The sequence below is a fragment of the Cordyceps fumosorosea genome (assembly GCF_001636725.1).
Source record: "Cordyceps fumosorosea ARSEF 2679 chromosome Unknown scaffold_53, whole genome shotgun sequence".
NCBI classification, from domain to species: domain Eukaryota; kingdom Fungi; phylum Ascomycota; class Sordariomycetes; order Hypocreales; family Cordycipitaceae; genus Cordyceps; species Cordyceps fumosorosea.
In genome coordinates, this window is record NW_017387353.1 from 16,602 (window position 1) to 44,308 (window position 27,707).

General features: G+C 49.0%; 7 protein-coding genes across 7 annotated transcripts; 1 reads left to right on the plus strand and 6 right to left on the minus strand.

The window, feature by feature from the left end:
- Positions 1 to 3,165: 3,165 nt before the first annotated feature.
- ISF_09534 (hypothetical protein) lies at positions 3,166 to 4,324 on the minus strand (the record flags this gene model as incomplete). Its single annotated transcript, XM_018853135.1, has 2 exons — positions 3,166 to 3,390; positions 3,458 to 4,324. The coding sequence occupies 2 exons, from the start codon at positions 4,322 to 4,324 to the stop codon at positions 3,166 to 3,168; spliced, it is 1,092 nt and encodes a 363-aa protein (XP_018699674.1).
- A 745-nt stretch (positions 4,325 to 5,069) lies between these two features.
- On the minus strand, positions 5,070 to 7,170 carry ISF_09535 (alkaline phytoceramidase-like protein; the record flags this gene model as incomplete). The annotated part of the gene is made up of 6 exons (XM_018853136.1): positions 5,070 to 5,229; positions 5,288 to 5,454; positions 6,188 to 6,270; positions 6,332 to 6,512; positions 6,570 to 6,709; positions 7,038 to 7,170. 6 exons carry the CDS (start codon positions 7,168 to 7,170, stop codon positions 5,070 to 5,072), a joined length of 864 nt encoding a protein of 287 aa, XP_018699675.1.
- Positions 7,171 to 8,278: 1,108 nt separating this feature from the next.
- On the minus strand, positions 8,279 to 14,682 carry ISF_09536 (GTP-binding protein LepA; the record flags this gene model as incomplete). Its single annotated transcript, XM_018853137.1, has 8 exons — positions 8,279 to 8,490; positions 8,552 to 8,739; positions 8,802 to 8,984; positions 9,041 to 10,140; positions 10,215 to 10,385; positions 10,890 to 11,065; positions 11,122 to 13,627; positions 13,684 to 14,682. 8 exons carry the CDS (start codon positions 14,680 to 14,682, stop codon positions 8,279 to 8,281), a joined length of 5,535 nt encoding a protein of 1,844 aa, XP_018699676.1.
- A 1,518-nt stretch (positions 14,683 to 16,200) lies between these two features.
- Positions 16,201 to 18,067, plus strand: ISF_09537 (DUF1716 domain-containing protein; the record flags this gene model as incomplete). Its single annotated transcript, XM_018853138.1, has 3 exons — positions 16,201 to 16,227; positions 16,285 to 16,348; positions 16,410 to 18,067. The coding sequence occupies 3 exons, from the start codon at positions 16,201 to 16,203 to the stop codon at positions 18,065 to 18,067; spliced, it is 1,749 nt and encodes a 582-aa protein (XP_018699677.1).
- Positions 18,068 to 18,257: 190 nt separating this feature from the next.
- On the minus strand, positions 18,258 to 18,959 carry ISF_09538 (Vacuolar (H+)-ATPase G subunit; the record flags this gene model as incomplete). Its single annotated transcript, XM_018853139.1, has 5 exons — positions 18,258 to 18,419; positions 18,483 to 18,583; positions 18,656 to 18,767; positions 18,836 to 18,874; positions 18,957 to 18,959. 5 exons carry the CDS (start codon positions 18,957 to 18,959, stop codon positions 18,258 to 18,260), a joined length of 417 nt encoding a protein of 138 aa, XP_018699678.1.
- Positions 18,960 to 20,004: 1,045 nt separating this feature from the next.
- Positions 20,005 to 23,896, minus strand: ISF_09539 (DNA-directed RNA polymerase II polypeptide; the record flags this gene model as incomplete). Its single annotated transcript, XM_018853140.1, has 3 exons — positions 20,005 to 20,167; positions 20,218 to 21,446; positions 21,500 to 23,896. 3 exons carry the CDS (start codon positions 23,894 to 23,896, stop codon positions 20,005 to 20,007), a joined length of 3,789 nt encoding a protein of 1,262 aa, XP_018699679.1.
- An 874-nt stretch (positions 23,897 to 24,770) lies between these two features.
- ISF_09540 (indoleamine 2,3-dioxygenase) lies at positions 24,771 to 26,216 on the minus strand (the record flags this gene model as incomplete). The annotated part of the gene is made up of 1 exon (XM_018853141.1): positions 24,771 to 26,216. One exon carries the CDS (start codon positions 26,214 to 26,216, stop codon positions 24,771 to 24,773), a length of 1,446 nt encoding a protein of 481 aa, XP_018699680.1.
- Between the last annotated feature and the right edge of the window lie 1,491 nt (positions 26,217 to 27,707).

The following is a 27,707-nucleotide window of genomic DNA, read 5'->3' on the forward strand; positions in this document are numbered from 1 at the left end:
TCTCACGTGGGCCTGGCAGCAATCTCCCATCACCTGCCACGTTGCGAGCGTGAATCCTCATTCACCGCACGCACAAGACGTGTGATCAGGAGGCGCATGAACCTACTTGGTAACTAAATTTCCGGTACTTTCATGGTCAGATGGATCGTAAATAGCTCTGAAAAGAATAGATCGGTCCGGTATTGTATTGAAAGACGCGAGTGCTTCAACATTTGCTAATCGATGCAGTCTTCATCGTGGGGACACCCATAACATCGGCTACTCACTTGCCTCTTCTTGAGGAATCCATGCATACATTCCGTAAAGACTAAAAAAAAGTCCATGGCCGCAGATTGGTAGAATTATTTCCAGAAATAGTTAGTCAAGAAGATATTATTATTAAAACGACGGCATCAGTACAAGGTAACTAGCTACAAATTTTACGGATGGAGCTCGACCTCGCAGTGGGCTGGCGAGTTCTGGCTTTGCTTTTCTTCCTAGTTACAGGTGGGGTCGTGTTGCTCATTGCCTACCTCGAGCTCTTGACTAGTCAAGCCTCCTAAGCTATTACAGCAACACGTCTTCAACCTCTCACAACTCAACGCCACAATCAATCACGTTTCGCGGCCTGTGCCATGGCTGAAGCACTTGGGGACCTGCTCGGCTTAGATGCGCCTTCTGGAGTTGAAGACACTGAATACCTGGAGTATATCGCGGGTCTTCCTCTTGAGTTGGTGATCTCCTCAGAGCCTCAGGCTCTAGCGCAGAGCGCGCAGTCAATGCTGCGCTCTGTTCAGGCGCTGTCGAAACGATCACACAAATCCATGGTTGACTCAGCAATCGGGCATGCATCCCTACGAGAAACACTACGCGGCCTCAACTTGAAGGCACATGAGCTTACCGCTGCCGTGCCCCGACTCGATGCTGAAGCCGACCGTTTTTCCATATCACTCAGCAAATCTGGCGGTAGCCAAATACTGGCTCAGCGAAAGGAGTCACTTCATCTGCTTGAAAATTCGGGGCGTATATTGGATCTTTTGGAGCTCCCCCCCCTTCTTCTCTCTGCTATTAAGACCAGCCCTTTTGGCTACTCTACGAGCCTGGATTTGTACGGCCACCTCCGACGACTCTCATCCCTCTATCCTGAATCAGATCTTGTGAGATCCGTCATGTCAAGGGCTGACGATGCGATTCGTCACCTCGCCATTGACTTGATCAGCTCATTGACGGCTCCTAATCTGAAACTCGCCGCGGCACTCCGCACCACCGGCTGGCTGAAGCGAATTGTACCCGAGCTGGTCCCAGATATGGCGGCGGAGGATTCCTTGCCAGCCGTATTCCTGATATGTCGGTTTTCGAATCTCATATCAACTCTAGAAGCACTGAATCCGCTGCGATGCCTCGCTGATGAAGAACGCATGCGTCAGCATAATGCAGGCCCGTCTTGGTCTGGTGGCCAGCAAACGGAGCGTTTTTTGAAAAGGTTCATTGAGGTGTTCCGAGAACACAGTTTCAATATCATATCGATTGCAAAGAACGCGGGTGGCGGCACGATTTCAGAGACCGACTCAAAGACGACGGATAGTTTGAGCTCCATTCCGCCCGTCCTGTCGGCTTTCCCCATGCATCTTGTTGGCATGCTGCTGGAAACACTGCGCACATACCTGCCTATGGTCAAGGATCAGGCGTCACGGGAAAGCATTTTAACGCAAGTTCTATACTGTGCAGGCAGCTTAGGCAGACTTGGTGCCGATTTTGGCATGTTGATTCCTTCTATCGGCGTAGCTGAATGGCCTGATCTTGTCAAACGTCACCGACTACTAGCCGGCCGCCTGGAATCCGTTATTGCGGACTACAAGGGACCATCTCCCTCCCCAGGTGTTTCGGCCTAGGCCGTGGAAAGTGGGTCTACGCCAGACTGGCACTGCTTCATTGCCTGAAACCAGCTGGCCTGGACTAGGGGCATGTCCAAATTTACATATCACACTGAGTTTGTTCAATCACCCTCTGGCATCAATTATTCTTATTAGAATGACCTTCGACAACAATTAATAATGAGCCAGTCACCATCATCTGCCGTAGGTGCGGCAAAACAGTTCAAGTCGAGTAAGACTCCCGTGACATTTTCTTGCTTGTAACAGAACCTGTCCTGACAAAACAAACAAAGGCCGTCATTTTGTGTACGGTTTAGGGTCAGGCATGTCTACTGCCATTATACTACAGCCTCTTGATCTTTTGAAAACGAGAGTTCAGCAATCCGGTCAATCGTCGCTGTATGGCTCATGGCTGGAGCTGCGTGGCTCCCCTAACCAGCTTCGCTCTTTATGGAGAGGCACTCTTCCATCCGCCCTTCGCACGGGATTTGGCTCTGCGCTGTATTTCTCATCATTGAATGCCATCCGACAATATGTGGCTCGTGCAAACGCCCCTAGGGCTGGCCAGGGCAGTATGACCAGTTCCACGGCACTGCCCAAGCTGTCGAATACGACGAATCTAATTTCGGGGGCTCTTGCGCGAACCTTGGCCGGCTTCGTTCTTATGCCTTTAACAGTCATTAAAGTGCGGTTTGAGTCCAACTTGTACTCGTATCCCTCGCTCTTTAGTGCGATTCGAGACATCAAACGGCGAGAGGGCTTGCGCGGCTTCTTTTCTGGATTTGGTGCTACGGCAATTCGCGATGCGCCATACGCCGGTTTATATGTGCTCGTTTATGAGATGTTGAAATCGCACATCGGCACTCTTGCTGAGACTAACTCAGGCTCCGATACCAAGGCTGTTATGGGCACTCCGTTGGCCAGCTCCATCAACTTCGGCTCTGCCATTCTGGCCGGAGCAGCATGCTCCGCAGTGTCAAATCCATTCGACGCCGTAAAGACTCGCATACAGCTTCAACCACAAAAATATCGAAATATGTGGCAGGCTTGGTATAGGATGGTCACGGAGGACGGCTTCAGATCTCTATGGAACGGTCTGGGTTTGCGAATGGGACGCAAAGCCCTCAGCTCCGCTTTGGCATGGACGTTGTATGAGGAACTGATTCGAAGATATGGGTCATTGTAATGTGTAAAACAGCTATACTTGCGAAAACAACAATAGACTAGACATCTCGCCTCAGAAATCATTTCATAATCGTGTGTTTTTGTGAAATTCGGCTTTCATGTGACAAACAATATTGGTACTCGTGTATCATGGTCGACCTCCTGCAACCCACATCATAAGTGGTGAAGGCGACTTGCTCCTCTTACGCTCCTTCTTGCGAACGACAAGCTCTATATCGCTCTTGTGGCGGTGGTGGTGTCGCTTATCTTCGATAATCAGGCGCTTCTCGCGGATATACTTGGTATGTTTCCAGAAGTGGTCTTGCTCCCACTCCGGGACCGGTCGCTTAATGATGACAAACCCAGCAGGATCCTGTTTGCCATGTCAGTTCGTATCTACTCGGGGCAGTCTTCCAGTTTGAACATTTTGGAGCACTTACAGCAGTGTCGAGGTCGTATTCGACCTTGAAGGTTCGCAGAGTCTCAATTGACAGATGCTTGCGCGGCATCCGGGTGTACGTCGCGCGCTCATTCTTGGATTCTGGGATTTTCTGCTTTTTGATGATAGCGTTGATGGCCTCTTCGTCTAGTCCGGATGCGAGGAGCTGCTCCTGCAGACGCCTCTGGTACTCCTTTTCGGCAGCTTTTTTTTCCATTTCTTGTTTTTCTCTTCGCTCCGCCTCTTCCTTCTTGTACTTATCCACGGCAGCCTTGGCCTCCTTGTCTCGCATCTGCTTCTCTGCGGCAGCGCGCTCCTCATCGCGCAGGCGCTGGAGTTCAATCTCACGCTTGATGCGTTTCTCTTCTTCGGCCTGTGCCTCTCGGCGCTTGATCATGTCTAGCTCTTCCTTTGCTCGGCGCAGGTCCTCGTCGCCCTGGCGTTCCTTGCTGGCTCGGCGATGTTCTTTCTCCTTGGCTTGCTCAATACGAACTCTCTCTATTTCCCGGCGGTCCAGTTCGAGTTGCCAGTCTTCCTTGGTCATGTAACGGTTTCTTGAGCGCGAGCGCGAGCGCGAGTATGAGCTGCGGCGACGAGGCCGCCGTCGACGGGATGGCTCGTACTCATCGTCAGAAGACATGTCATTGTAGATTTTGTTCTGAATAATGACAGGGCCCGCGGGTTGGGGCGGGCTGTTTCGCTCGCGAGAGCGGCTACGCGCAACAACACGCATACCTTGATCGGGTACAAGGTACGACGGCGGGTAGTATTGTCGCGGCGCAGTGCTGACATATCGCACAGGCTCCGGCGAGTGGCGCCGGCGGATGTGGACATCGAGGTCATCCTCGTCGTACGAGTAGTGGCTCATGGTGGATGAGTTCCACTGTGATAGTATGCGCAAGCTGCAGCGTGTCGATTGTATCGGTCGGGGTCACAGTATTCGGGCCAGCAAGGCTGAAGGGATGTGTAAGGAGGAGTTTTTAGAAGAAAGCACTTGAGTCGCAGAGGTAGGGTTGGCTGACCATCCAGCGGCTGAAGCGGGGGCTGGTAACCCACGCCACCGTAATCCACGCCAACCAGTTTCGTCGTTCGACACGTCGGGACCATCTTGAGGCTGAAATGAACGATGAAGGGGGGCGGGTCTTCTCGGCGCTTCGGAGCAATCTGTCATCTCTTGCCACAGAAAACGGTCGTTAGAGGCGGCCGCTATGGCTACGGCTGCAGCTGTAACCTCCACCTACTGTACATTGACGGTCAGGTTATCGGTAGACCATCCCTCCCCCCATTTTACAATGTCGGCAGTCAGTACATATTTTGACAAGTTCGCGGCATCAGAACATTGACGTGTCATGCGCAAAAGGCAAAACGTATATTGCAGATATGTATTCTGCCTGGCGGGCAGCTCCGTTGTGGCCATTGGGAATGGTTGCGTTGCGTTTTATGGATGCTCGCCGATGAGCTCTGCATTTTGCGGAGCATAGCAGTCAGTGTGCGGGTGATCGGACGGAGCCGCCTCTAGTGTGTTTTATTTGGAGTACTCTGTCGTTCGCCTATCTCTGTGCAGGTTTTTTATCATAGTTGGCGTTGGGAGTTTCGGCGTTCGATCTCTTCGGTCAGGTCTTTCGCAACATCTGTTCGATATGCTCTCGGCTATTCTTGTGTGTCGTCTCCAAGTAAACTAGTCTTTTTCCGAGTTTTTCCACCTCGCTGTCCAGGTCTTTCGTCTGGTTTTCTAGCTTTTGTGTTATTTCCGTAACGGGCAGTGCGGCGAACCTATGGTTGGTTCGTTAGCGAGAGTTGTGACGCGACGTGGGCGAGTTGGTATGCTCACATCTTGCCTACACCTTCAAATATGACTGTGTCTTTAGGCAGGCTGCTAAGCTCACTCAGTGTGAGCTTTACCAGGCGTTGCTCCCTCTGCTTGCCAGCTATCTGGGTGCGTGCGATGCCGATCTGTTGCTGTGCAGAGGCAGCCTGTGCCTCGATCTCGCGGGCCAACTATTTTTCCTGCGTCAGTACCGCTCGTAGCTGTGACTAGATGTCCTACCTTTTGCAGGGCCTCGTTTGAGATCGACATCTTTGTTTGGTGAGTAGGGGGGCTCGAGGAAACATGTAATGGAGGTGTAGTTACTCGTGACCATCCTCTTCGCATTTTGACTTGGATGTGGGTTTCCCCCCGCCCATCCACCCAGACGGGCCGCTGGCGCCCCTACCCTATACACCCGTGACTTCACCACACTTCGACGGACAACAATGCTCTATTGGTCTGTATTGGCTCTCTGTCACTCAATCTGCATTTTTGTATGTGACTTTCATCCACACGGCCCAGGTTGGCACCAGTAACTGTTGAGGCCGGGACTCCAGGGGTTGGCTTTTGATGGAACACATACATGTAAGATTAACGGCGATTACCGCAGCTTTTTGTCCACGCAAGAATTATCTACGCGTCGGACTTCCGGAATGGAAGTAAATGTTGTCGGCCAGTGAAGTTCATACTCCGTATCCTGCGCAGTCAAGCAGCGCCGGAGCCACACACCCCAAACTATGTAGTAATACGCTGGCAACGTTAGCTTGTCCGATCCGGCAAAAAGGTATCGAGGTTGTAAATACCGCCTATGACACAAGTTAACGGGCGAAAAAGAGCAGTAACAAGCCAAGCAGTCATACCAAAACCGGTCATTAGGTGCCACCAGGCATGGCCCTCCAAAAGTACAGCCCATGGTAAGCCTACCTCGCGGCGCAATGCACGAATCTGGGTACAGTAGATGTTGTCCAAGTTCCAGACGAGGAACCCGCTCAAAAACACGGAGAGGCCTAGACGTCACATAAGCAAAGGGCACCAACAAAAACATACAGGTATTGTGCCCGGACTAACCGGTAGTAACCATTGCCCACAAGGTCCCGAGGAGTTTGCTTCCCTCATCGCCATGACGGGCCCGGAGCGCTGGGCGCAAACGACGTTCCATCACCCACATGCCATGAAATACGACGATAGCGGTGAGTATACCGTATACTGCCTGGTGAAATTCCGGGTCCTTGGTGACGTGATAATACACCTGCACCGGCTGTTAGCAGCGACTCGAAGGCGAATGCGGAAGCGGATGGGTACTCACGGAGATGAATGCAGAAAGACCAAGGAGTCCAAGGCCAAGCATATAGGAGAATGCCATGGAGCGGGAGTAGGAAAAGCTGGCGAACATCATGAGGCAAGTAGTATAAATCATGGAAAGCTCATCCCAGAGTTGCATCGGGTCTGTACAACAATCAATAAATCAGCAACCAAGCAGAATCATGGCAGCAAAGCTGGCCCTTACATTTGAGGGATGCATGAAACGCAATAGACCCCAAACCAACGAGCATATACCCACCATATGCGATCAAGAAAATAGCGTCATGAGATTGGCGTAGGCAGCTTCGGATGCCTCGGTATCCCAGGTATAAGAAAGCCAGGTTTGTCAAAGTCTCTGTCGTATCAGTAATGTTCTAGTCACATACTCTCACGAACACGAACATTACAGAGTTCAGCGCAGTAATATGTCATGATATAGTCCTAACCCGAGTCAGGGGAAAGATCCTCATACCAGCACCGAGATTCAGCAGGATTACCTCTTCGCACCAGTTGAGTGTCGATGTCTGCCTTCCCCAAAAGCCCCAGCCGTCGAAAGGCTCAGGGTATGGAAAGCGGATCGTTCGGAACGGACTGGTTTGCGGCATCTTTGGATAGTTTGAGATGCTACAGGAAGTAGCGACAGAAAAGAAGCACAATTGAACACAATTGTTTATAAATCTCCAGAGAGAACATCCCCACTCACAGCTTCACATGTTGATATGCTACATAGTACAGGTGAAGTACCTTTTCGTGTACCCACCATTGCGGGACTGCAGCAGGTACTTGACAGCGTTAGACGAATGCCAAGTAAGCGAGCTGATACTCCGAAGGGTTCGAGCGCTGCAAACCATGAAGCGCAAATCCAACACATCGCAGAGTAGAAGCGAGCACATGTAGGTACTGAGGGGATGGCCCAGTGTATCATGCAAGAAAGAATAATTGTGTGTTCCGCATTCTGCAGAGACTAGTCAACTCAAGAAAAGAGAGAGAATTCGATGGCTGGGGCTATTAAAGTTTCTATACGCCGCGGTAGCTCATTTACCCTATCACGAAGCACCTTAATCCTTAAGCGGCGTGAAGCTCAAAAAATAGCTACTCGACTCTAGGATAAATAGATAGTGTTACTGTTTATTGCTCGAGTTTGACTATTTTCCTCGGCCGCATTGTTTATTGTTTTTAACGTTAGGTTTTACTAGGGCGACGAAGGCTGAAGAATAAAGCGTTGCATACATACGTATACACATACATTCATACGTACAAGCACGCACCAACCGAGGAAACAAAAACCCTTGGACGCATGCAAGGTAAAAAAGGTGCTGATACTTTGGCAAAGTAAGAAACGTGAGCAACGCTAGAATGTATTCAATAAACATTTACTTTACAAAGAGCGGCAGCGCTCGCTCTACCCGCACCTTTTTCTTTTGAAGCAGACAAAAGCTAGCATTGTGACGATTGTAAAAAAAAAAAAGCGACTGCGCAGTGGCAATGCACTGAGATTTGTATAATGCACTGACACAAATACAAATTCTTAAAGAAAGAACCTCCCCTTCCCAGAAAAATATTAATACAGCGATCAATTATTAAAGTGAGAGGCATTACATGCAGGTGAGTTAACACCACCTTGGATTGCCACAAATAATAACAATACCAATTCTTCACCTAGTAGTCTATTTATTAATATAAAATTGTAATGTATTATTATCCAGAATTTGTTTATTTAGCTAAAAAATTATGAAAAGCTGACTGATCAATCACGACATTTCCTACAGCGCGAAGGCGCTTTCGACCATCCTTTTGCTTCTCAAGTAGCTTGCGCCGTCTCGTGATATCACTTGCATGCAGCTTCGCAAGCACGTCCTTGCGAAATGGTTTAATAGTCTCACGAGCAATGATTTTATTGCCTGATATTGCCTGAATGACCACCTCTGTGCAAGTTAGTCAACATCGTGAGCTGTTAACACTGGTAGTTTAAGAGAAACTGCTCACCAAACATTTGCCTGTCAACATGCTCCTTGAACTTGGTTACCCACTGCCTACCGACGCGTTCGACTTGGGATGCGTGGACAATTTTGCAGATGGCATCGACTGGCTGTTTGTTTACGAGTAGCTGTACCTTAGATAGTTTGCTTTCTCGCCAGCCAGCTTCCTCGTAATCAAGAGTAGCATATCCTTTACTGTTTATTTAGTGATGTTAGTATGTATCTCTGCTTCTGCAAGTGAGGCACGCCCGGCTTACCTCGACCCTTTCAACTTTCCAAAGAGGTCTTCAACCAATTGGGCGGCAGGTATATCATATACAAGGATAACCTGATCCTTATTGAAAAACTCGATGCTCTTCTGCTGCCCTCTGTTTGCTTCACATAGCTCAATTACTCGTCCAAGATACTCTTCAGGTACTGTAATAGTTGCTTTGACAAACCTGTTGGGGGTTGCTAGTTAGTTGAGTATGCACGATCAACTTCGTAGTACACGTACGGTTCCAGCAGCTGTGAGCTCTTCACAAGCGGATGAGAAGTATCAGGAAAGAGGGCAGGGTTTTGCACAACCTCCTCCCTGCCATTGCTCCATATGATTTTGGTCGGCACGGTAGGCTCTGTGATAATGATGCTCCGGCCATGCTCCTGCTTAAGACGATCTTGAAAAACAGAACAATGCAAGCTGCCTAGGAACCCAAGGCGCCAGCCTGCTCCCAGTGCTTCTGAGTTGTCCTTTTGAAGTGTAACGCTGCGGTCGTTGAGCACTAATTGGTTAATGCTGTCTGCGAGTCGGCTGTAGTCACCCTGATCGGTAGGGAATGCGGCGACAAAGACCATGGGCTTGGGTTCCTCAAAGCCAGGGCATGGCTTAACGAGTTCTTCGCTGCCAATCGCTGTGAAGGTGTCCCCGAGCTTGGCATCTTTAATTTGCTTCATGCCGGGGTTAAAGTAAACGTATCCAACTTGCCCTGCACTCAATACTTTTTGTGGTGTGGCGTCAGGATACTGGACGCCGACTTGGCCGACAGTATACTTCATGCCGGTGCCGAGCGATACCACAGTGTCACCTGCCCGGATCGTGCCGTCGAAGATCCTCACAAGCAGAACAACACCGCGAAAATTGTCGTACCAAGAATCCACCAGAAGCATCTTTAGCGGTTTGTTGCGATTGCCTACCGGATGAGGCACCTTTTCAATGACCGCCGGGAGCACCGCGTCAATACCTTTGCCCGTTTTGGCGCTGACGAGGACGGCTTCTTTTGGGTTCAACTCGAAGCTTTCTTCGATATGTTTCAGGACGGAGGGAACATCAGCCGATGGCATATCGATCTTGTTGACCACCGGTAGCAACGCAAGGTCCTGCGCAAAGGCCAGATGGAAATTCGAGACTGTCTGCGCCTGTATACCTTGACTGGCGTCTACCAGTAATATGGCGCCGCCGCAACTGGCGTAAGAGCGCGTAACCTCGGCCCGAAAGTCAACATGACCAGGTGTATCGACCAGGTGCAAGAGATAGTCGTCGCCTTTGTGGTTGTAAAGCATTGTACATGTCTGCGCCTTGACTGTGATTCCACGCTCGCGCTCGACGTCGAGCTTGTCCTGCAGTTGGTCAGCTCTCTGCCATTAGCCTATAGTCCAGCCTCTTTGCCTGTGATCCAGACGTGGGAGCGCACCAGAATTTGCTTGTTCGCGTCGCTGGCCGAAATTGTGCCCGTGTGCTCGAGCAGCCGGTCGCTAAGTGTGCTTTTCCCGTGGTCGATATGCGCCACTATACAGAAGTTTCTATATCGCTCGATCGGAATGGCCGCTATGCGTGCCTCGAGCTGGGCTGGCGTTGATTTAGTCTGCGAGGCAAAGAGCCGTCTCCATGTTACGCAGGAGAGAGTGAGGTCCAGTCTGCGAGTAGCAATCGGGTACAGAGTCAAGCATTGTCGAGTCCATGCTCGCGCTATCCCCCCGACTTGGTTCATATAGGAATTTTGTCTCTGGCATCGACCGGAAGCTCTGCGGCGCTGTTCCAAAGCTCCTCGTGCGTGCGCGTTATTGGTCGTTGAGGTGCTTGCTAGGTCCAACTTTTTTCTGAATATGTAGCGGCGCCCTTAGACAAGACAGCACGCTGGTAGCCAGCCAGACAATTTTACTTGCTGCTTTTACATAGCGCAACCGTGAGCAACCTTTCCTCTGCCGAACATAAGAGGCTGCTCTGCATATTGAATTGTTCATGCGCTTAATTTGCATGTTGGTACAGCATATTACCTTGTAATACACATATCTGCCTTAATGCCTGGTCCTTCACAGAAACAATGTCAAATATACGATGCAATTACATGTACTACCTATGCTAGGACCCATTCGCTTCCCCGCTTGATAAACTTCTCGAGCAGTAATCCAAGGTCAGCCAGAGCAAATCGACAGATGTAGAAGCCGAAGAATTCGGCAGCATGACGTGTGCAGAGCTCTAAGCCAACCTGCGTCTTGTCAGCATGGCGCAGGCCGGGATCATCCACCTGTCGAGCAATCTGGTCTGTAGAACGTTAATCTAAATGTAACTCATTCAAATAGAAAACACCTTGCACTCACCGACAGCTTGGGCAGCATCAAACAACCGTGCTAGCGAACTCATATAGTTTGCATTGGGCCCAACAAAGTGGGCTTGAGTGAGGTCACGTCTCGGTGGGCGACTTGTTGGTTGCGCCGTCATTGGTAGACTGTGCAGGGTTGTGTCTCCTTTATTTGCGTCTCCCACGGCAGTCCTGTTGTTGTTGTTGTTGTTGTTGTTGTTGTTGTTGTTGTTGTACGCGCCACTGAGCGCAATGCCCGAGCTCTTGGATCTTAAGCGTCGCCAGGAAAAAGATGGCTTGCCTGAGGTATTACTTGAGCGTGTGGCGCCAGGCATACTATCCCCATCACCGCCTGCCTCTTTAAAGAGCGATCCTGAACCTTGGACTCCGACATCATTTCCAAGTTTCCGCGTCAGTGACGCCTGTACCTGCTCGAGGATGCCTTCCAGCGATTGCATTTCTTCCAGAACAGCATCCGCGTCGCACGTATCCACTCGAGCCAGTTTGAGCAAGGCGGCCGTAAGGAGGTCACAATTCGCAATTTTATCGTCGACGTTTTTGAGCTTTACGCCCTTCACTTTCCAAACGTCACGGGGGACAAACAGCTTTGTACTAACATAGCCACCTCGCGGGTGCACTAGTGTCTGAAAGATGCATCTCATAAGCCAGAAGGGCCGGAGCATAAAGTCGTGAGGGCAGGGTTCCATAGGCACTGGGGCATCCACGGTTGCATTGTGCGCCGACCCTGGGCTTGTAGGCTGGTGAAAGTGATCGTCGAAAAGACGGGCCCCTGTGGAAGAGGAGTCGAGGTTATCTCGAAACTCAGAGCTCATAGGCGTTGGAATGGTGGGCACTGCTGGGGTTCTCGAACCGCCAAACTGGTTACTTGACGGGGTGCCTGGAGACATGTCCGATGGATCTTCGAGGTTTGACAATGACATGTTCCTACTCTTGATGCTCCGTAGGCTTGACGATGAGAAGTTCTTCCGCAACTTATTGCTAGTGGCGGTTGGCGAAGTCGGTTTAGCTAATGCAGCTTCTCCCGGGTCCGCGGGTATTTGATGACTCCCCAGTGGTACAAGAGTCGACGGGTCAGAAGTGACATCTATGGATGGAGTCGAACGGGTATGTGAAGCGGTACGAATGCGCCCCGTGGCGGTAGACCGTCGTTCATTCTCTTGATCTCGAACAGCACTCGGCTGATCTGGGTGTGATTGAATGACCAGAGGGCTTGGGGTCGGCTTTGTGGTGTCAATCTTTAGCTGCTTAGGATTCTGACCAGAGAGGCGACGGTTCCTGACACTCTGGATGGGAGACGTTCCACGTGGGGGTGGAAGTTCGGGTAGTGAAGCGTTTGGGGGCGGCAAGCTCGGCCCGAGGCCTTTGATGATGTTGGAGATCGACTTCTTCTCTACCAGGGGCCGCAGAGGCTCGACTTGTGATCTTGCTTCGCTTGGTATTTCCCCCTGCTGGGTGGGTAGCCATTTCTTATCACGGGTTACTATAATAGGCACTGCTTCGTTCATAGTAAAGTCGCCAATGTCATAGTCGCGAGCCATTTCCTCCAGCATGCGCTCTTCATCGTCCGATGAGCAGTCATCATAGAAGCCATGTTGAGTATTGGGGGGCTTGTAATGTCTGGGTGAAAGCAACTCAGCCATGTTCGTGCCGTTGGAGAGGGAAAGTGTTTCCTGCTCCGTCTGACGAACTCGCTCGCGAGCAATCTCGACTTTCCGCAGAACCCTTGCCACGGCTTCCTCACCTTCTTCTCTCCCTCCTATATCGACGCCCTCCATAGGCTCATACCCATCGTCATAGGCAGCTTCGATTGCAGCGTCAAGAGCATTATCGAACTCGGATTCAGTATTGCCGCTTAAACCTCGTATATGCTTTCTTCGTACCCCTTGTGACGAGGTCCTTGAGTGAATAGATGATGTTGTTGAGCCGCCAGATTCCCCAACTCCATCGAGCCATGAGTTTTGACTGCCGTCACGAGCATGGCCAATATTATCTCTCGAGGCGGTTCGCCCAGACTGGCTATGGTTCTGTTCATACTTGGCATGGTGTGCTGGTGGGCTTTTCAACGGCGATGCTGCGCGGTTCAGTGGCAGTGGCATGTCAAGAGCTCGTTCCTGTGAGCCAGTGGGAGTGTGATTGGATCGAGAGCTACTTTTCGAAAACGACGATTGCAGCATGCCTTGCTGGCCGCTTGGGGCTGCTCGATGCCATTCTGTAGCCCTGATGTTGGGGGGCGGTTGGTCGTTGCCCTGCTGCCGAGAAAGCGTCGCTGGTGAGACTGACCGTCGAGGATGACTTCGAGTTGTGTTTGAGCTCTCTGCACCTCTGCTTGCGTCCGGGTTCATGACGGTGGATGCGAGGTTGGGGGTGCTGTATCGATTGTGGGGGAGCTCCGGGCTGTATTCGTCGCTACCGGGCCTAGCAGGCAGCGCCTTCGATGCCATATCCTGCTCCTGCATCGGCCCTATCTGATCTAGTTCTTCTATTCGACTGGCATACGTTTGGCGCTGTTCTATTGTTAGCTCGCACGCCTTGGCCACGGTGGAGCCGATGTTTTACTCACGATTGCCTCGAGTTTCCGCTTATCTTCATCGCCGGAAGTTCGTCGCAACACCTGCTGCAGAAGTTCACAAGCTTCCGAATATGCTATGCGAGCACCCTCGAGGTTATGCGCATTGTCGAGCTGGACGGCCGTGTTTGCCTTTTGTAGGGCCCGCGACAGCATCGCTTTTTGGGATGGCGGCTTGGCCGCCTTTCCTTTGTCAACATCGCTTGTTCCCTTTGAGCTGCGGCGGCGGGTATGGCCCCGCGCCGTTTGGCCATTGTATATCAATTCCTGGGGCATATGGTGCCTTGACCCTTCGGGTGATGAAGGCTCGCTGTGAGGACTACCCGCGATTGGCGATACCGACTTGGTAACGCCCCGATCCAGTGGTGAGAGAGATTCGAGCGGTGGCGGGGCTTCGGGGGCAGACTGCAATTGTTGGTCTGTGATGCGGGCGTGGAGGCGCGCCGCTGTTCCTCGTGGGTGGGGGGTGCTGGAGGTACGGTGTTGCAATGGCGTTGAGCGACCCTGCGATTCAGGGGTTTCGAGTAGGTCGTATGGACTGTGACCGGGCCACTGATATGTTTTTGAATGTCTCGCACCGTGAGCGCTCTGGCGGTCGTCGCGATCTGTTGAAATATGGGCTCCGTCTTCTTTTATCGCGGCGCTGGTAAGTTGATGTTGGTGAGGGTGGTGGTCGGCGACGGCGGCGGAGCCGGCCCTGTTTGTGTACTTGTTGTCTTCGACGTGCAGCTTGGTTAGAGCGCGCGGCGGAGGCAACAACGACGATATCCTGGGCGGACGGGAGGCAGGTGAAAGGTACTTCGTTTTGTGAGGGGAGGATGGTGGAGGCAGAGTTGCTACCTGTTTGGTGACTGGGATGGTGCCAGCGGGTCTCAGGGCGGCTACAGCGGCAGTTGCGGCGTCTTCGTTTCGGTCTGTGGGCTCAGTGGGAGCTGTCGGTAGGGCGTTGGGTGACCTGTTGTAGTAGTCTTGTGGTTGTTGGTGTTGTGGCATCCTTCGGATCAGATACCTGTGGTCTGCCGCGGGAGCTTTGGTGCTGACTGCCAGTTGTCCTAATCGCCAAGGCCCTCGTCGCAGGTACACGGGGTAGCTGCCTCAACTACTAAGTAGATCCGCTACCTAGCTAGCTACTCCGGACCGGGGGGGGGGGGGTCTAATTGCTTTGCAGTTGCGGCTATGGAGGAAGGAAGGGCGGGTGTCCGTTATCCCGTTGTTATTCGATGAAGTCGTTCTGATTTTCTACTGGTGTGTGTTGAGGATAATAAGGGGTCGCAGACTACCTTGCTTGTATGGGATGGTTGGTGGGGTTGCTGGAGGCCCCCGCGCCTCGATCGACTTGTTGCAAAGGGGCTAATTTGTAAAACTAGCATATAACTGAGCGGACTGGATTTGGTGCAGGCATTGATTGCATTCGCCTCGGGACCACCTTATCCGGAAGCAAGCTTCATACTGTAACGTTTTCTTTGGATGCCGAGCGACCTGCACCGATTCTCCCTTACCTGAGACTTTCATTGGGAGCCTGGCCATTTTCATATTCGGCAATACAATATCCTCCCAGCTTCCGTATTCAGTGATGATGTGGCTGGGCTCGTACTAATACTGTGGCATCTCCAGGCTGGTAAACCAAGCTACTTCCATCCAGAGCAGACATCAAGTCAACCATTGTTGGCCTCAGATCGAAATAATACTTGACCACACGGAGTGATTGTCCTTTTATGCGTAAGCACCTGCTTGAACAGGTCACATAGGTAAGTATTGATGTGCCTGTGGCGCGAATAGGGGATAAGTCTTTAGGAGATGGCAAATCCGCGCGCCATCGTGACGGCGCCAATGTTATCTCCCCTAGCAGACTTTTCCTTACGAAACATTAGTATCGCGAAGCAAGTCCATACGTTGCTAAAACTATTAGCTAAAGTGACTGAACAATTAATCTTTCGGTACACCTAATTTCTAGTTATAAGGTACATATAACAGTAGCTTAATCCCTACTCCACAGTTAGTCCATTTCTTAAGAAGAGAGTTAGTTTAAATATAGAGTACTAATAAGTAGTTATTATAGTATAAATTATATTAAGAGATATCTCTTCATAGTAGAACTATTATTTAGATTAATTAGTAGAGATTTAATCTAACTATTTATTAAAAATCCCTTTCCTTATATATTTATTCTCTCCTCTACTATAATACGTAGATTACCATAGTTTACTTATAAGTCTATAATCTTAAATTAGTACTAGATTACTATATCTTTATAATACTTTCTTTTATTAAATTTATTATAGAATTATTAGTATTAAAGTAAGAGAGTTCTAATGTATTAAAAATATGGCGTTTTAGTGTAAAAAGGGGTAACGCGCAGAACTTTTGTCAACCCACTGTACATAGCTGTCGCTGCCCCACATAGCAACATGACAAGCCTGTCGCAGCATGCATGGCTGACTACTCCTTCACCAACGACACCGACATAGCGAGCAGAGCGTCTCGAGGCATACGCGATGAACCACAAGTACAATGGCTAGCGTGGACGATATTTTCAAGGTAGAGAACAAGCAAGACACCATGAAACATAATGACAGCTGCTAACTTTCTCGTTAGAGGGCAGGACCTCAGAGCGCTGGGACCCAGAACAAACGAAAGCTAGATGCTGTGCGTGATCCAAGTATGCACTCAACAACCCCTACGATCGGCCATAGAAGTTACCTGAGCTGACAAGCTAACAGACGAGATATACAAATCGAGCCGGCTGTCGACCGATGGCAATTCCAATCGCCACACACGAGTAGACGATGACGAGGCTGAAAACGGTGACGAGCAAGACTTCGGGCCAGAGTTGCCACCCGATGACGAAGGCGGCGAAGACGAGGGAGGTCGCTTCTTCGGGGGCGGTATAAGCAAGCAAGAGTCGCAGATTCTAGACTATGTCGAGGATGCAGACGTTGGCACTGCGCCGGATAACATCGACACGGGGTGGCTACGCAAGACTGCCCTTAGCTTCGAGAAGCATATCACAAAAAATGCGGAAATGAGATCAAAATTTGAGAGCGAGCCCAACAAGTTCATTGGAAGCGAAGCAGACCTAGATGCCGACATCAAGGGCCTCTCGGTTTTGGCTGAACACCCCGAACTCTACCACGACTTCGTGAAACTGGGTTGCCCTGCCAGTCTTGTCGGCTTGCTGGCGCACGAGAACACCGATATTGCCATCGATGCCATCGAAATCATCGGCGAGCTCACAGATGAAGATGTGACTGCAGAAGACGAGCAATGGAGCGAATTGGTAGACGCCCTATTGGACGCTGATTTGCTTGACCTTCTCGTATCGAACTTTTCACGTCTCAATGAAGACGACGAATCCGATCGAAACGGTGTTTACTATGCACTTGGAATACTAGAGAACTTCTGCTCCAGGAGCCCAGTAGCTTCTCGAATATGCAACGAGAAACGTCTAATACACTGGCTCATCCAGCGCATCCAGCGCAAAGAAGCAACCGTCGCACAAAACACGCAATATGCAGCCGAAGTCCTTGCCATCATAGCGCAAGCATCAGAAAAAGGCAAAAAGGCACTTGCCGAGGCTGATGCGGTAGATAGACTGCTCCAACTCGTGGCGCAGTATCGCAGACGAGACCCCGAACAGGGCGGCGAGGAGGAAGAGTACATGGAAAACTTATTCGAAGCTTTGGCATGCATTGCGGACTCGGATGCTGGAAAGAAGAAATTTCTGGAAGCCGAAGGTGTCGAGCTCTGCCTCATCATACTGAAAGAAGGTAAGAAGGCCAACCCTCCAGCATTACGTCTGCTCGACCACGCCGCATCTGGTGTACTTGGTGTTGAGATCTGCACCAAGACTGTCGATGCGGGAGGGCTGAAGATCCTTTTCACTGCATTTATGAAGACACACGAGCATCGCCTCATCGATCACCTGGTCAGCATCTTTGCGAACATGCTGCGCCGCTTCCCCACAGAGTCTGCAGAGCGCATCCGCACTCTCGCCAAGTTCGTAGAAAAAGACTACGAGAAGACGGCAAGGTTGGTCAGGTTCTTTCACGAATACCAGGCCAGAGTGTCTGCTGCCATGCGGCAGGCTACGATCATGGTACCACAGGGCGGACATGCCGAGGAGTACGACTACGAGATACTCGCTGCAAGACTTGACAACGGACTCTTTACGTTGCAATTAATTGCTGTCACCCTGGCGTGGCTTGCAGCGGAGGACAATGGCGCAAAACAGATCATAAAGAAACTGCTAGAGAGTCGCGACGAGAATCTCGACTCATTGCGACTACTCATACAAGAGCAGCGAGAAGGGATAGACACAAGCGACGTGGACAATGAAGATCTGAGCGAAATGTTAGGTGCGCTGGTCGAATGTCTATGATAAACCCGAATTCTAGGAAGCCTATTGTACAATTCCCCTATTGTATTGATGAGTGATGGAATAAACTGATGTAGAACAAGGATAGCACGCATCCTAACATGACAATGCCCTCAGCCCACTAGAGAAATGCTCCTTTCATCGCTATCTCGCCATGGCCTTTAGTTGTGAGGGGGGGCCAACACCGTTAATTCTAAACAGACGTGGGGGCTATGGGGTTCACATCAAAGACAGCGGATAGGAGCTTCTTAACAACGGCATCCTGCTTCGACTTCCCAGCCTCAGTAATCTGCTTAATCTGTTTGTCGGCCTCTTTGTTCGCTTCGGCTTCGGCTTCTTTGTTGCCCTTGCTATGCTTTGAGGTTGGGAATAAGTTAGAAACTGCTGTGCTGTGCGCGGTGAACAGTAGACAACGCACCTCGGCCTCAAACTTCTTGTATTCATCCTCTTTCTTGGCCTTGTAGTCGGTAATTTCTTTCTTGGCCTCGTCACGGGCTTCCTTGACGCGCTTCGTGCGGACTATATTGTGATGTTAAATCTTCCCGTAACTGTAACGGCTGTGGTTGAATCAAATTATACTCTAGTACGCACATTCTCTCGCTAGATAACAGGGAAGTCCCTTGATTAGCGGACCGTAAACAACTAAGATGGCGAGACTGATGCCCTTACACTTCTGCACAATCTTCGAAGCCTCGCGCTCGGCCTATGGTTGCGTTAATAAATTCCACTCTTCTGATGGCCAAGTCTGTCGTTATGCAGTCGGTCGCGTACATCGAGAAGCGTCTGAATACCTGCCGAGTTCTGGGCTGACTGTGTCGAGTTAGTCGCCGAGGAGCAAGACACAAGAGGCCTCGGCCAATTGAGAGCTTGGGGGGTGTGGCTGCTTGCTAACCATTTTGAGATAATAACTAGATTTCTCTTGTGATTCGAGGGGCGATTCAGAAATGAGTTGACGCTCGAAGTAGGGCTGAACAAGCTCGATGGATGCCGCGATGAGGTTGCAAAGAAACCATCCCTCGACTGGGTGACGTTGGGTACTCTGTGGTAAGTGGGTGCACCTGAGCTTTGGTGGGGCGGATTGGCCACCTCCCGGACCTTTAATATGTACTACCTAACTAACTACGTCGATGGAGAAACGAAACTTCTCCAATGCACCGAGTTTCACCGAGAACGCAATTGCCGACTCCCTCATACTGATTTCATCCAGGAGCTTGGAAATCGACAAATAATACCAGTTCAAAGCAAAAACGCACTTGGTAAACAGCCATGTCCCGAGCTTCGAAGCTGACCCTTTTGGGCACCTCCCTCTTTGCTGCCAGCACCATTGTATTTGTTCATTTCCAACAGACGTTTGAGCAGCAGGTGCGGAAATCTCGAGCACTCATGTCTTTGCACTTGCTGACGATTTGACATGGAAGGCTATGCACGAAGGTGTCGTTCGTGATATGGAACAGCAGCGGATCAAGCGCGAACGTCAACTCGACTTTGATACACAAAAGGCATTGGAAGAAGAATACAAGCGTGAGCAAAATGTTCACAGCTCATTGGATACACCAGTACAAGAGGGTGGCGCTGGGAACAAGCCATAGCGCTGCCGCATGACGAACATCACACGATCTATGTACAACATCTTCGACTTGTAAATTTACGATGCACTGCGGAACCGGAGTCAAAGACACTCATTCCCTATCTATTTACTCTGTGAATATTTGGTACAGTGCTTCTGGGGTTTAAAAGCGGTCACAAATCTCCCCCTTTGCCCCAATCGCTACGTTTTACTATACATCTTTTGTGCTGAACCTGTCCTTCTAAAAGCGGCATCCAGCCTGAGCAATCTTGTTTTGGAGTATTTGTACCATGCGTTCCTGTTAAAACCAAAAAAGGGGCCGGTAAAAAAATACAAACAAATGAAATTAACCACGCCAATATTGAACCGTTCTTTACCTAATCGAGGCACCAGATCTATCCGTAAACATACGAGCCGCAATGTTCATGGATTGAAGTTCTTGAAACAAAAGCTTGGCAGCGTACGGGATGTGGATCTGGGCAATCTTGGTCTTGTTTTTGCAAGGTCTGCACTCGAAAGATTGCTTCGAAAGGTTTCTATTGGCATTGTCAGCGTTAGCTTCACAAGACAGTAAATCTTCACTTACGCAATTGGTGTCATCAGGCCGCAGATCTCGCAAATGTGCACTCTGAAGGCATCGGAGACTTCAAACAGGCGCTCCTTTAAGAAAGCTGCCGCGCCATGCGCGATCATGCAATCACGTTCCATTTCACCGAAGCGCAACCCACCATCTCTTGCACGGCCTTCCACCGGCTGTCTTGTCATGATCTGGACGGGGCCTCGCGCTCGTGCATGGATTTTGTCGTCCACCATGTGACGTAGACGCTGATAATACGTAGGTCCAAAAAAGACCTGGGCACGGAGTTTTTTACCGGTGTGGCCGTTATACATGATCTCGAAACCGCGCGACTGATACCCGTGCTTGCGCAGGAGGTCTGAGACAGAATCGACGGTGACATCAGTAAAGGGAGTGGCATCCCCTTCCATGCCTTCCAAAGTTGAAACCTTACTCAGAAGACATTCGATCAAATGAGCAATTGTCATTCGCGATGGAATAGCGTGCGGATTGATGATAATATCCGGCGTGACGCCTTCTCTTGTAAAGGGCATGTCTTCCTGTCGATATGTGACACCAATAGTACCCTTTTGACCGTGCCGTGAAGCAAATTTATCACCGATCTGGGGGATTTTGGTCGTGCGAACTCGAACCTTGACATATTTAACATTGTCGGCGTTGACAGTCACAATGACTTGATCCACAATGCCGTTCTCGGTACTGCGCAGAGGTGTCGAGATATCACGGCGCTGATGCGCTGTTGTGCGGGTGCCCAGGTCCTGTGTCTCTGGGTCGATTGGCGCAGTTTTACCTATGATAATGTCCTCTCCAGAGACACGAACGCCAGGGGCGACGATACCGTCTTCATCAAGCTTGTCATAGGTTCCGTGTTTCATGCGTAGGGTACTTTGGTGAAACGGCTTTTCAAAGATTTCCGTGTAATTCAGACCAACCTTCTTCTCCTGATCAGAGTAAGAACGGAAGAACAAGCTTCTGAAGAGACCGCGATCGATGCTGCTTTGGTTCATGATGACTGAATCTTCCTGGTTGTAGCCAGAATAACACGCGATGGCGACGATGGCGTTCTGACCTGCGGGTAGTTCTCGGAATTTTAAAAACTCCATAGATCTCGTCGTCGCCAAAGGCTTCTGGGGGTAGTACAGAATGTTTGCCATGGTATCCATGCGACGAGAGTAATTCGTCAAGAAGAAGCCCATGGCTTGTTTACCCATGGCAGATTGGTAGGTATTACGCGGGGACTAGATCGTTGTTAGTTGCGGATTTTCTACTGCCTGTCAGAAGAAGAATTTACCTGGTTGTGATCTGGGAAAGGAATAATGCTTGCGCAAATACCCAGGATCATACTTGGGTGAATTTCACAGTGAGTATACATGTGGGTTGTCGGGTTTGTTTTCGTCTTCAGGCGCTTATTTAAATCCCCACCGTCTTGGTCGTCGTCGACAGATAATCCTGCCTTTTGAAGCCTATAGAGCTCCAAATCTTCTGGCGTCATGCAAATCATTGCTGTCTCCTCTTCTTCGGCGTCTAGATACTCGATTGCGCCAGCTTTGATCAGGCCCTCCCAGCCCATTTTGAGTTCCGGATCATCAGGTGGATCTGCTTGCTCTTGTGCAAGTTTATTGACTAAATCCTTGGTGAGACCAAGCTGGCCCTTTTCAAGGCCAGTCTCTGGGTCGTTCTTCTGCTGTACTGTAAAAACGGGCCGCATGACTCGGCCCGCATCGGAGAAGATCTTGAACTCTTGGTCACGAATTTCCCTAATGAGAGAAACTTCATACTGCAGATAAGACTTGCGGCGGGTGTCAAATACCTGGTCAACCAGGTGCTTGGGATCTTGGTGAACTCCGACCCAAGTGCCATTAACAAAGATCTTGGTGGCATGCGGGTATCTCAGTGGTTCGTATTCCTCAATGACCTCCATACCTCTGTTGATCATAAAGTCAATAAGCGGCTCGGCCGGTGAACCAACACTGACGTAGCACATGAGGGACAGATTTTTGACCAAGCCACAAGCCTGTCCCTCGGGTGTCTCAGCGGGGCAGACAAGACCCCAATGGGTATTGTGAAGCTGACGAGGTTTCGCTAGTTTGCCATCTCTGCCAATAGGAGTATTGGTACGCCGAAGATGAGATAGTGTCGAAGCAAAGGTATACCGGTTCAACACCTGAGACACGCCAGCAGTCGAACTCATGGCTTTCTTCTGGTCACCCCAGTTTCCTGTGGCAAGAGAGTACTTGAGGCCGTTTGAGAGCGTCCCGGGCTTGATACCAACAGCTAAATTGAAGTGGCGGTTACCCTCAACACAACGTCGAAGGTAGTTGGCAAGCTCCGAGTGCATTCGGCGCATGATACCACGAAAGAGTTTAGCCAAGAGTGGACCTGCTAGGTCAAGACGCTTTTTACCAAAATGATCTCTATCATCAGGCTCCCGACGTCCAAGAGCGCACTGGAGCAGTTTATGGACCATATAGCCAATAAAGAACGCTTTTCGGGTCTCACTCCCAGCTTCCTGGGAGATGTGAGGCAACGTTTCTTTTTGGAGAATATCGCGGGCAACACGAATACGTTTGTCGCGCCCAAGACCTGCCTGGTCCCGGTTACCACGCTTACCAATGAAGTCAAGGGCGACTTCACGGTCTTGTACGCAGAAAGCTTCTTCGATGCAAGGTCGAAGCATTTCTAACATCTGGGAGTCTTTCCGGTCGTAACAAATGTGGTTGAGAATATCCTCATCGGAGACGACACCAAGAGCTCTGAAGACAATGGCGACAGGAAGGTCTGATTTAACAAACGGCAGTGTGGTATGGATCGTTTGGCCAAAGCCGCCACGAGCTGATTCTCCTTTTCCGTAGAGCTTAAGCATCATGCTAGAGATCAGGCGCGAACCCTTCTCCAGAGCGCTTCGGATCTCGGCGGTGTAGGTGTATGGGCTTGGTTGTGCTTTCTTGAAGACTTGGACAATATTGGCGGCTGAACGCTCTTGCGCGATCAGGACCTTTTCACTTCCGTTGATAACAAAGTAGCCGCCTTGGTCGTATGGGCACTCATTGACAAGGAATAAATTTTCATCGTGCTCTCGGCTCAGATGACAAACTTTGGATTTGACCATGACTGGCATTTTTCCAACAAAAACCATGTCCTTCCAGGCATCAGGCTTATTGGCGTTTTCAGGCTCTGGCGCATCCTCCGATTCCCAAGCCAGTCGCGTGGGTAGCTCGCCCGTTTTGGCATACTCTGTCTGTTGAGCGTCATCAAGCTCGTGCAAAGGGATCTCTGTTTCCACAGCAGCTTGGACCTTTTTGGTAATCTTGATGTACACAGGCGCGGCGTAGGTGAGGTTTCGATCACGGCACTCGTAAGGGAGGAGCGAAGTCACGGTTCCGTCGGTCTCGCTGATTGAAGGCCTCGAGACCATGATGCTTCCAAACTCGATCTCGTATCGGCGTACGCTGATCTTTCGGTCGTCGCTGGAGGGTGGGTTGGGCTGGTCGAGAGAGATTTTCGAGTACTCGCTGACGAGGTCTTGAATGGTCGATTGGGTGAATTCATCAAACGAAGCCGTCTGCTGAGAGACGAGGCCTTTTGATTCGAAGAAAGAAGAGATGACGGTCCAGCAATCTTCAGGCGTGATGCCTGAGTCTTCGTCCTCGTAATTTTCATAGTCGTATTCGTCCTCGTAGTCTGCCATAATGGGCGAGATAAACTGTCGTATCAGATATGCGGCTCTTTTAGAGGTGGCTATCGAAAAGAATGCAACGAGACGGTGGGTGCGATAAGTTGCGCTCGATGTTCGGGCTCCTGAGGTTGGAGACGTCCAAGAGCTTTTGACGAGGGACGCTGACCAGTCAATTTGGACCAAACGGCTGTCGGCCTAGCGTGCATCTGGCGCAGCAGCTGGATGATGCTATTCAGACGACTGTATAAGCCTGAACTCACACGGTCGTCGCGCAGGAGAAAGGCTAGATGGTTGTCTGTTTAATGAGAATAGGTAGTGATTAAAGATCACGGCGAGGATCTGGCTAGGCTTTTGCCTCTGCGCGCGACGTGAAGCAAAGTTGCGCGCTAGTCCTAAAATAGCAATCTCGCTCCCCTGACTAATCCGGTTCCACCTCTAGTTAACACTGACAAACAGCAAATACCAAAACTTTGCCTTGATGCAAAAAGCCTTTCCAACATGAATGCAATGTGCACCTTACGTAGAGAGGCTAAGGAGCAGCCCTGAATGCGTACATAACTTGTGACTGTTGGGTTAGTTGTTCCTATGATGCCTTGGCCTCTACAATCACTTTGACAGTCGTTTCAGACTGCCTTTATTTGATTATGAACTGCCATGATCTGCTTCTGCATATGTTGAATTTCCGGGATAGCAACGTACTGTCACTGCATTCTTTTCGTTATATATTCTTCTATATCTACTGCGGGAATTGCTTGATTCTCGTCTGTCTCCCTTAGCAAACTTGCTTTCTAGGTAAACAGCTCGGCATATTATTCTATAAGTTCTCTAAATGTGTTGAATGAGTAGAGTAAGGGCTTTCACATACATCTGCCAGCTATTTCCAGTCTCAAAACTGGCAAATACCCCCCACTTCATCCTCCATTGTCCATGTCTGTGCAAGACCACGGATAGGAATCTCATCCGTTCTCATCACTGTCACTTCATCTTGCCTGGCTGCAAATAGATCACTTTGGCCAGAGGGTTTCACTTGGCGCTTCATGAACCGCCTTGTCCACTCTGCTATCGCTGGAGCCCCTGTCTCGTCTCTAGCCTGCTTCAGAAAAGGAATCAGAGCAGTTCCACCAGTACCCTTCTGCAGCTTGCCGTCTCCTCTTCGGGATGCGATGGCGATGTTGTTCCGACCTCGTACGGCTTCGGGACTGCGGCTTCGCGCCCGAACCTCACGCGACGGGTTAATGATGTATCTTGTGACAATAGCAATATGCTTGTCACGGAATGCACTGAGCATAGCAAGGCATGCATCATATGACAGGCACAACTTCTCGTCATCCGTATTACTTTCAACATATGAGCGAATGTTGGCCACATTCTCGCAGTCAGTGAGAAATTCTGCATGACGTGCAGGCATATAGCGTCGCATATCTTGAATGAAGTTGTTCCGTCTCGCCGTGGCCTCGCTGGTAGGCACTGACTGCCCAGTAGGATGGTGCTTGATACCAAGCAGAATATCAAAAAATTGAATCAGACTGCTCTGTGCATTGCTGCCTCCAGAGTATTGTCGATGCTCTTCGGCGCCAGAGCCGTCTTCGTATATAACACCGTGAGGTAGACCCGCTTCGCCCATGTTCTTACTACCCGCGAGATAGGGACGAATGCGATTGTAAAACACGGTCGGGTCGCAGTTCTCATGCATGCGCTGTAAAAGACTTGTGAGGTCTGTTAATCGCTCAGCGAACGCGCATAAGCAGCTGATGACGAGGGCCCTGTTATCAAGCCTGGCTGCCTCCATAGCAGTGAGCCCTAGGTCCAGCATAGGCGCGCCGCGGGCTTCAATAGCGACCGATACCAAGTAAAACCAGGATTCGTCTATAGAGCCCGTGAATGTGTTGAGGCTTGCCAAATTCTCCAGATTGTCAATATCCTCATTCATGAATAGCGGTTTGAAGTTCCACAAACAGACAGCGGCATATGTTGCGACAGGAAGAATGTCAAGTCGATGAGATATTGCAAGAAGCGGGATGGAAATTTGAGGTGGAATGCGATCCGCGGGCGAGTCGCCAGCCCAGACATAGCCATGTGTCATGAAACAAAGAATCGAGTATGCACGTCGCCATTCCGCATCGTGCTCCAGGCCGATGGTATCGAGCACGTGTAGCCGGTCAATGACACCACGAAGCCGGCGACTGAGAATTAACGCTGGCAGGTTTGCAGCGATGGCCTCCCATTTGTTGTAGTATGGGTCGGGAAGTCGCGCCAGCGGCAGCTCGTTTGGCAGGAATCCATGCGCAGTTGAGAGGCCATAGTCGTCGAGACTTGGAATCGGTGGGAGCATTTTCGGCGCTTTGTTGCTGGCGATATCCCGACAACTCACAACCAAGACGCTGTTGTTCTGGTGTCGAGTAGTTTTAGTGCATAACTAATCAGGAACGCTCAGAATGGTGAGTTGGTTGCGCAGTAAACACCCAAACGTGGGTATATATCTTTTCCGGTCTGCTTTTGGATGAGGAGAGTAGCGCAAAATCTCGTTTGCGTTGGCGATGAGCGGTTCAGAGAGCGTGCGTTGGTGGAACATAAGGTGTGAGGGAGATCAGGTTATCGCGTGAGAGAAAAATGTAGAAATACCTAGCGCCCCGGTTTAACTGCTCTGATTAGCCTCGACCACCCTGCGATTCATGAAGCTAATAATGGCCACAACTCTCTCTGCATTATAAATGCCGAGAGGCCGACCCCGTTATTCCCCGCCTCAGACACGCTAACGTCGACCACCCACTTATGGGCCACACCCACATTTAGGCCACCCAACCTTGCCCCTGAATAATAATAAACCTTTATTACTAAAAGTGTATTTTCTTATATAAAATAAATCCTATTATTTTTATTATTATTTTTACTACTATATTATTATAGATTAATATATAGAATAAAACCTTTAAAATATTATATAAAATATTATTAGTAATATAAGTATATAAAAGATAGTAGTTTATTAGTCTATCCTATAAGTAATCTAATTTAAGATTATTTTAATAACCCCTCTATTTATAAGTAGGTTTAGAAGATTATATTAAGTCTTTACTAATATAATAATAATGATTATAATATTAAAAAGAACTAATTATAAGGCTTTTTAAAGTATAATTTAAAAATTAAAACCCTTAAAGGTAAGTACTTTAATTTTAAATATCTAAATAGAGTTTTAATTTATACTATTTAGAGTTTCTTTAAGCTTTTTATTATTAAATAGATTAATAATATCCCCTTTTATAATTAATATAATATAAATAAAATAAGATTTATAATAAAGCTTTAAAAGAATAGTTTAGTATTAGGATTATTATAAAAGAGAATCACTTTAAAGAAATAGTCTAATTAGTATTATTAGAGTATAATTTTTAAATAAGACTAAAAACTTATTAATAAATAAGTACTATTAAGAGTAAGAATATTAGTATAATTATAATAAAAAGGTTATAAGACTTTTAATTAAAATAGAAAGTCCTTTTAAAAAGCTCTTTTTAACTTACTTTATAGTAAAAAAGTCTAAAGTAGTTAATAATATAAATATTAATAATCTAGTTTACTTTTTATATAAATATATTATATACTATAATAAAAAAAAGTACTATTAATATAAGTAAGACTTTATAGTTAAATAAGAACTTAAAAAAATTAAAAGAAGAAAAAGATTTTATTAATTTCTTTTTTATAAATAAAAATAAAAACTATTTAAATAGACTAGATTTAATACTCTTAAGGTTATTTTTTTATATAATCTTCTTTAACTATAAGGAAATATAAGAAATAAAAAGAAAAAAAGAACATA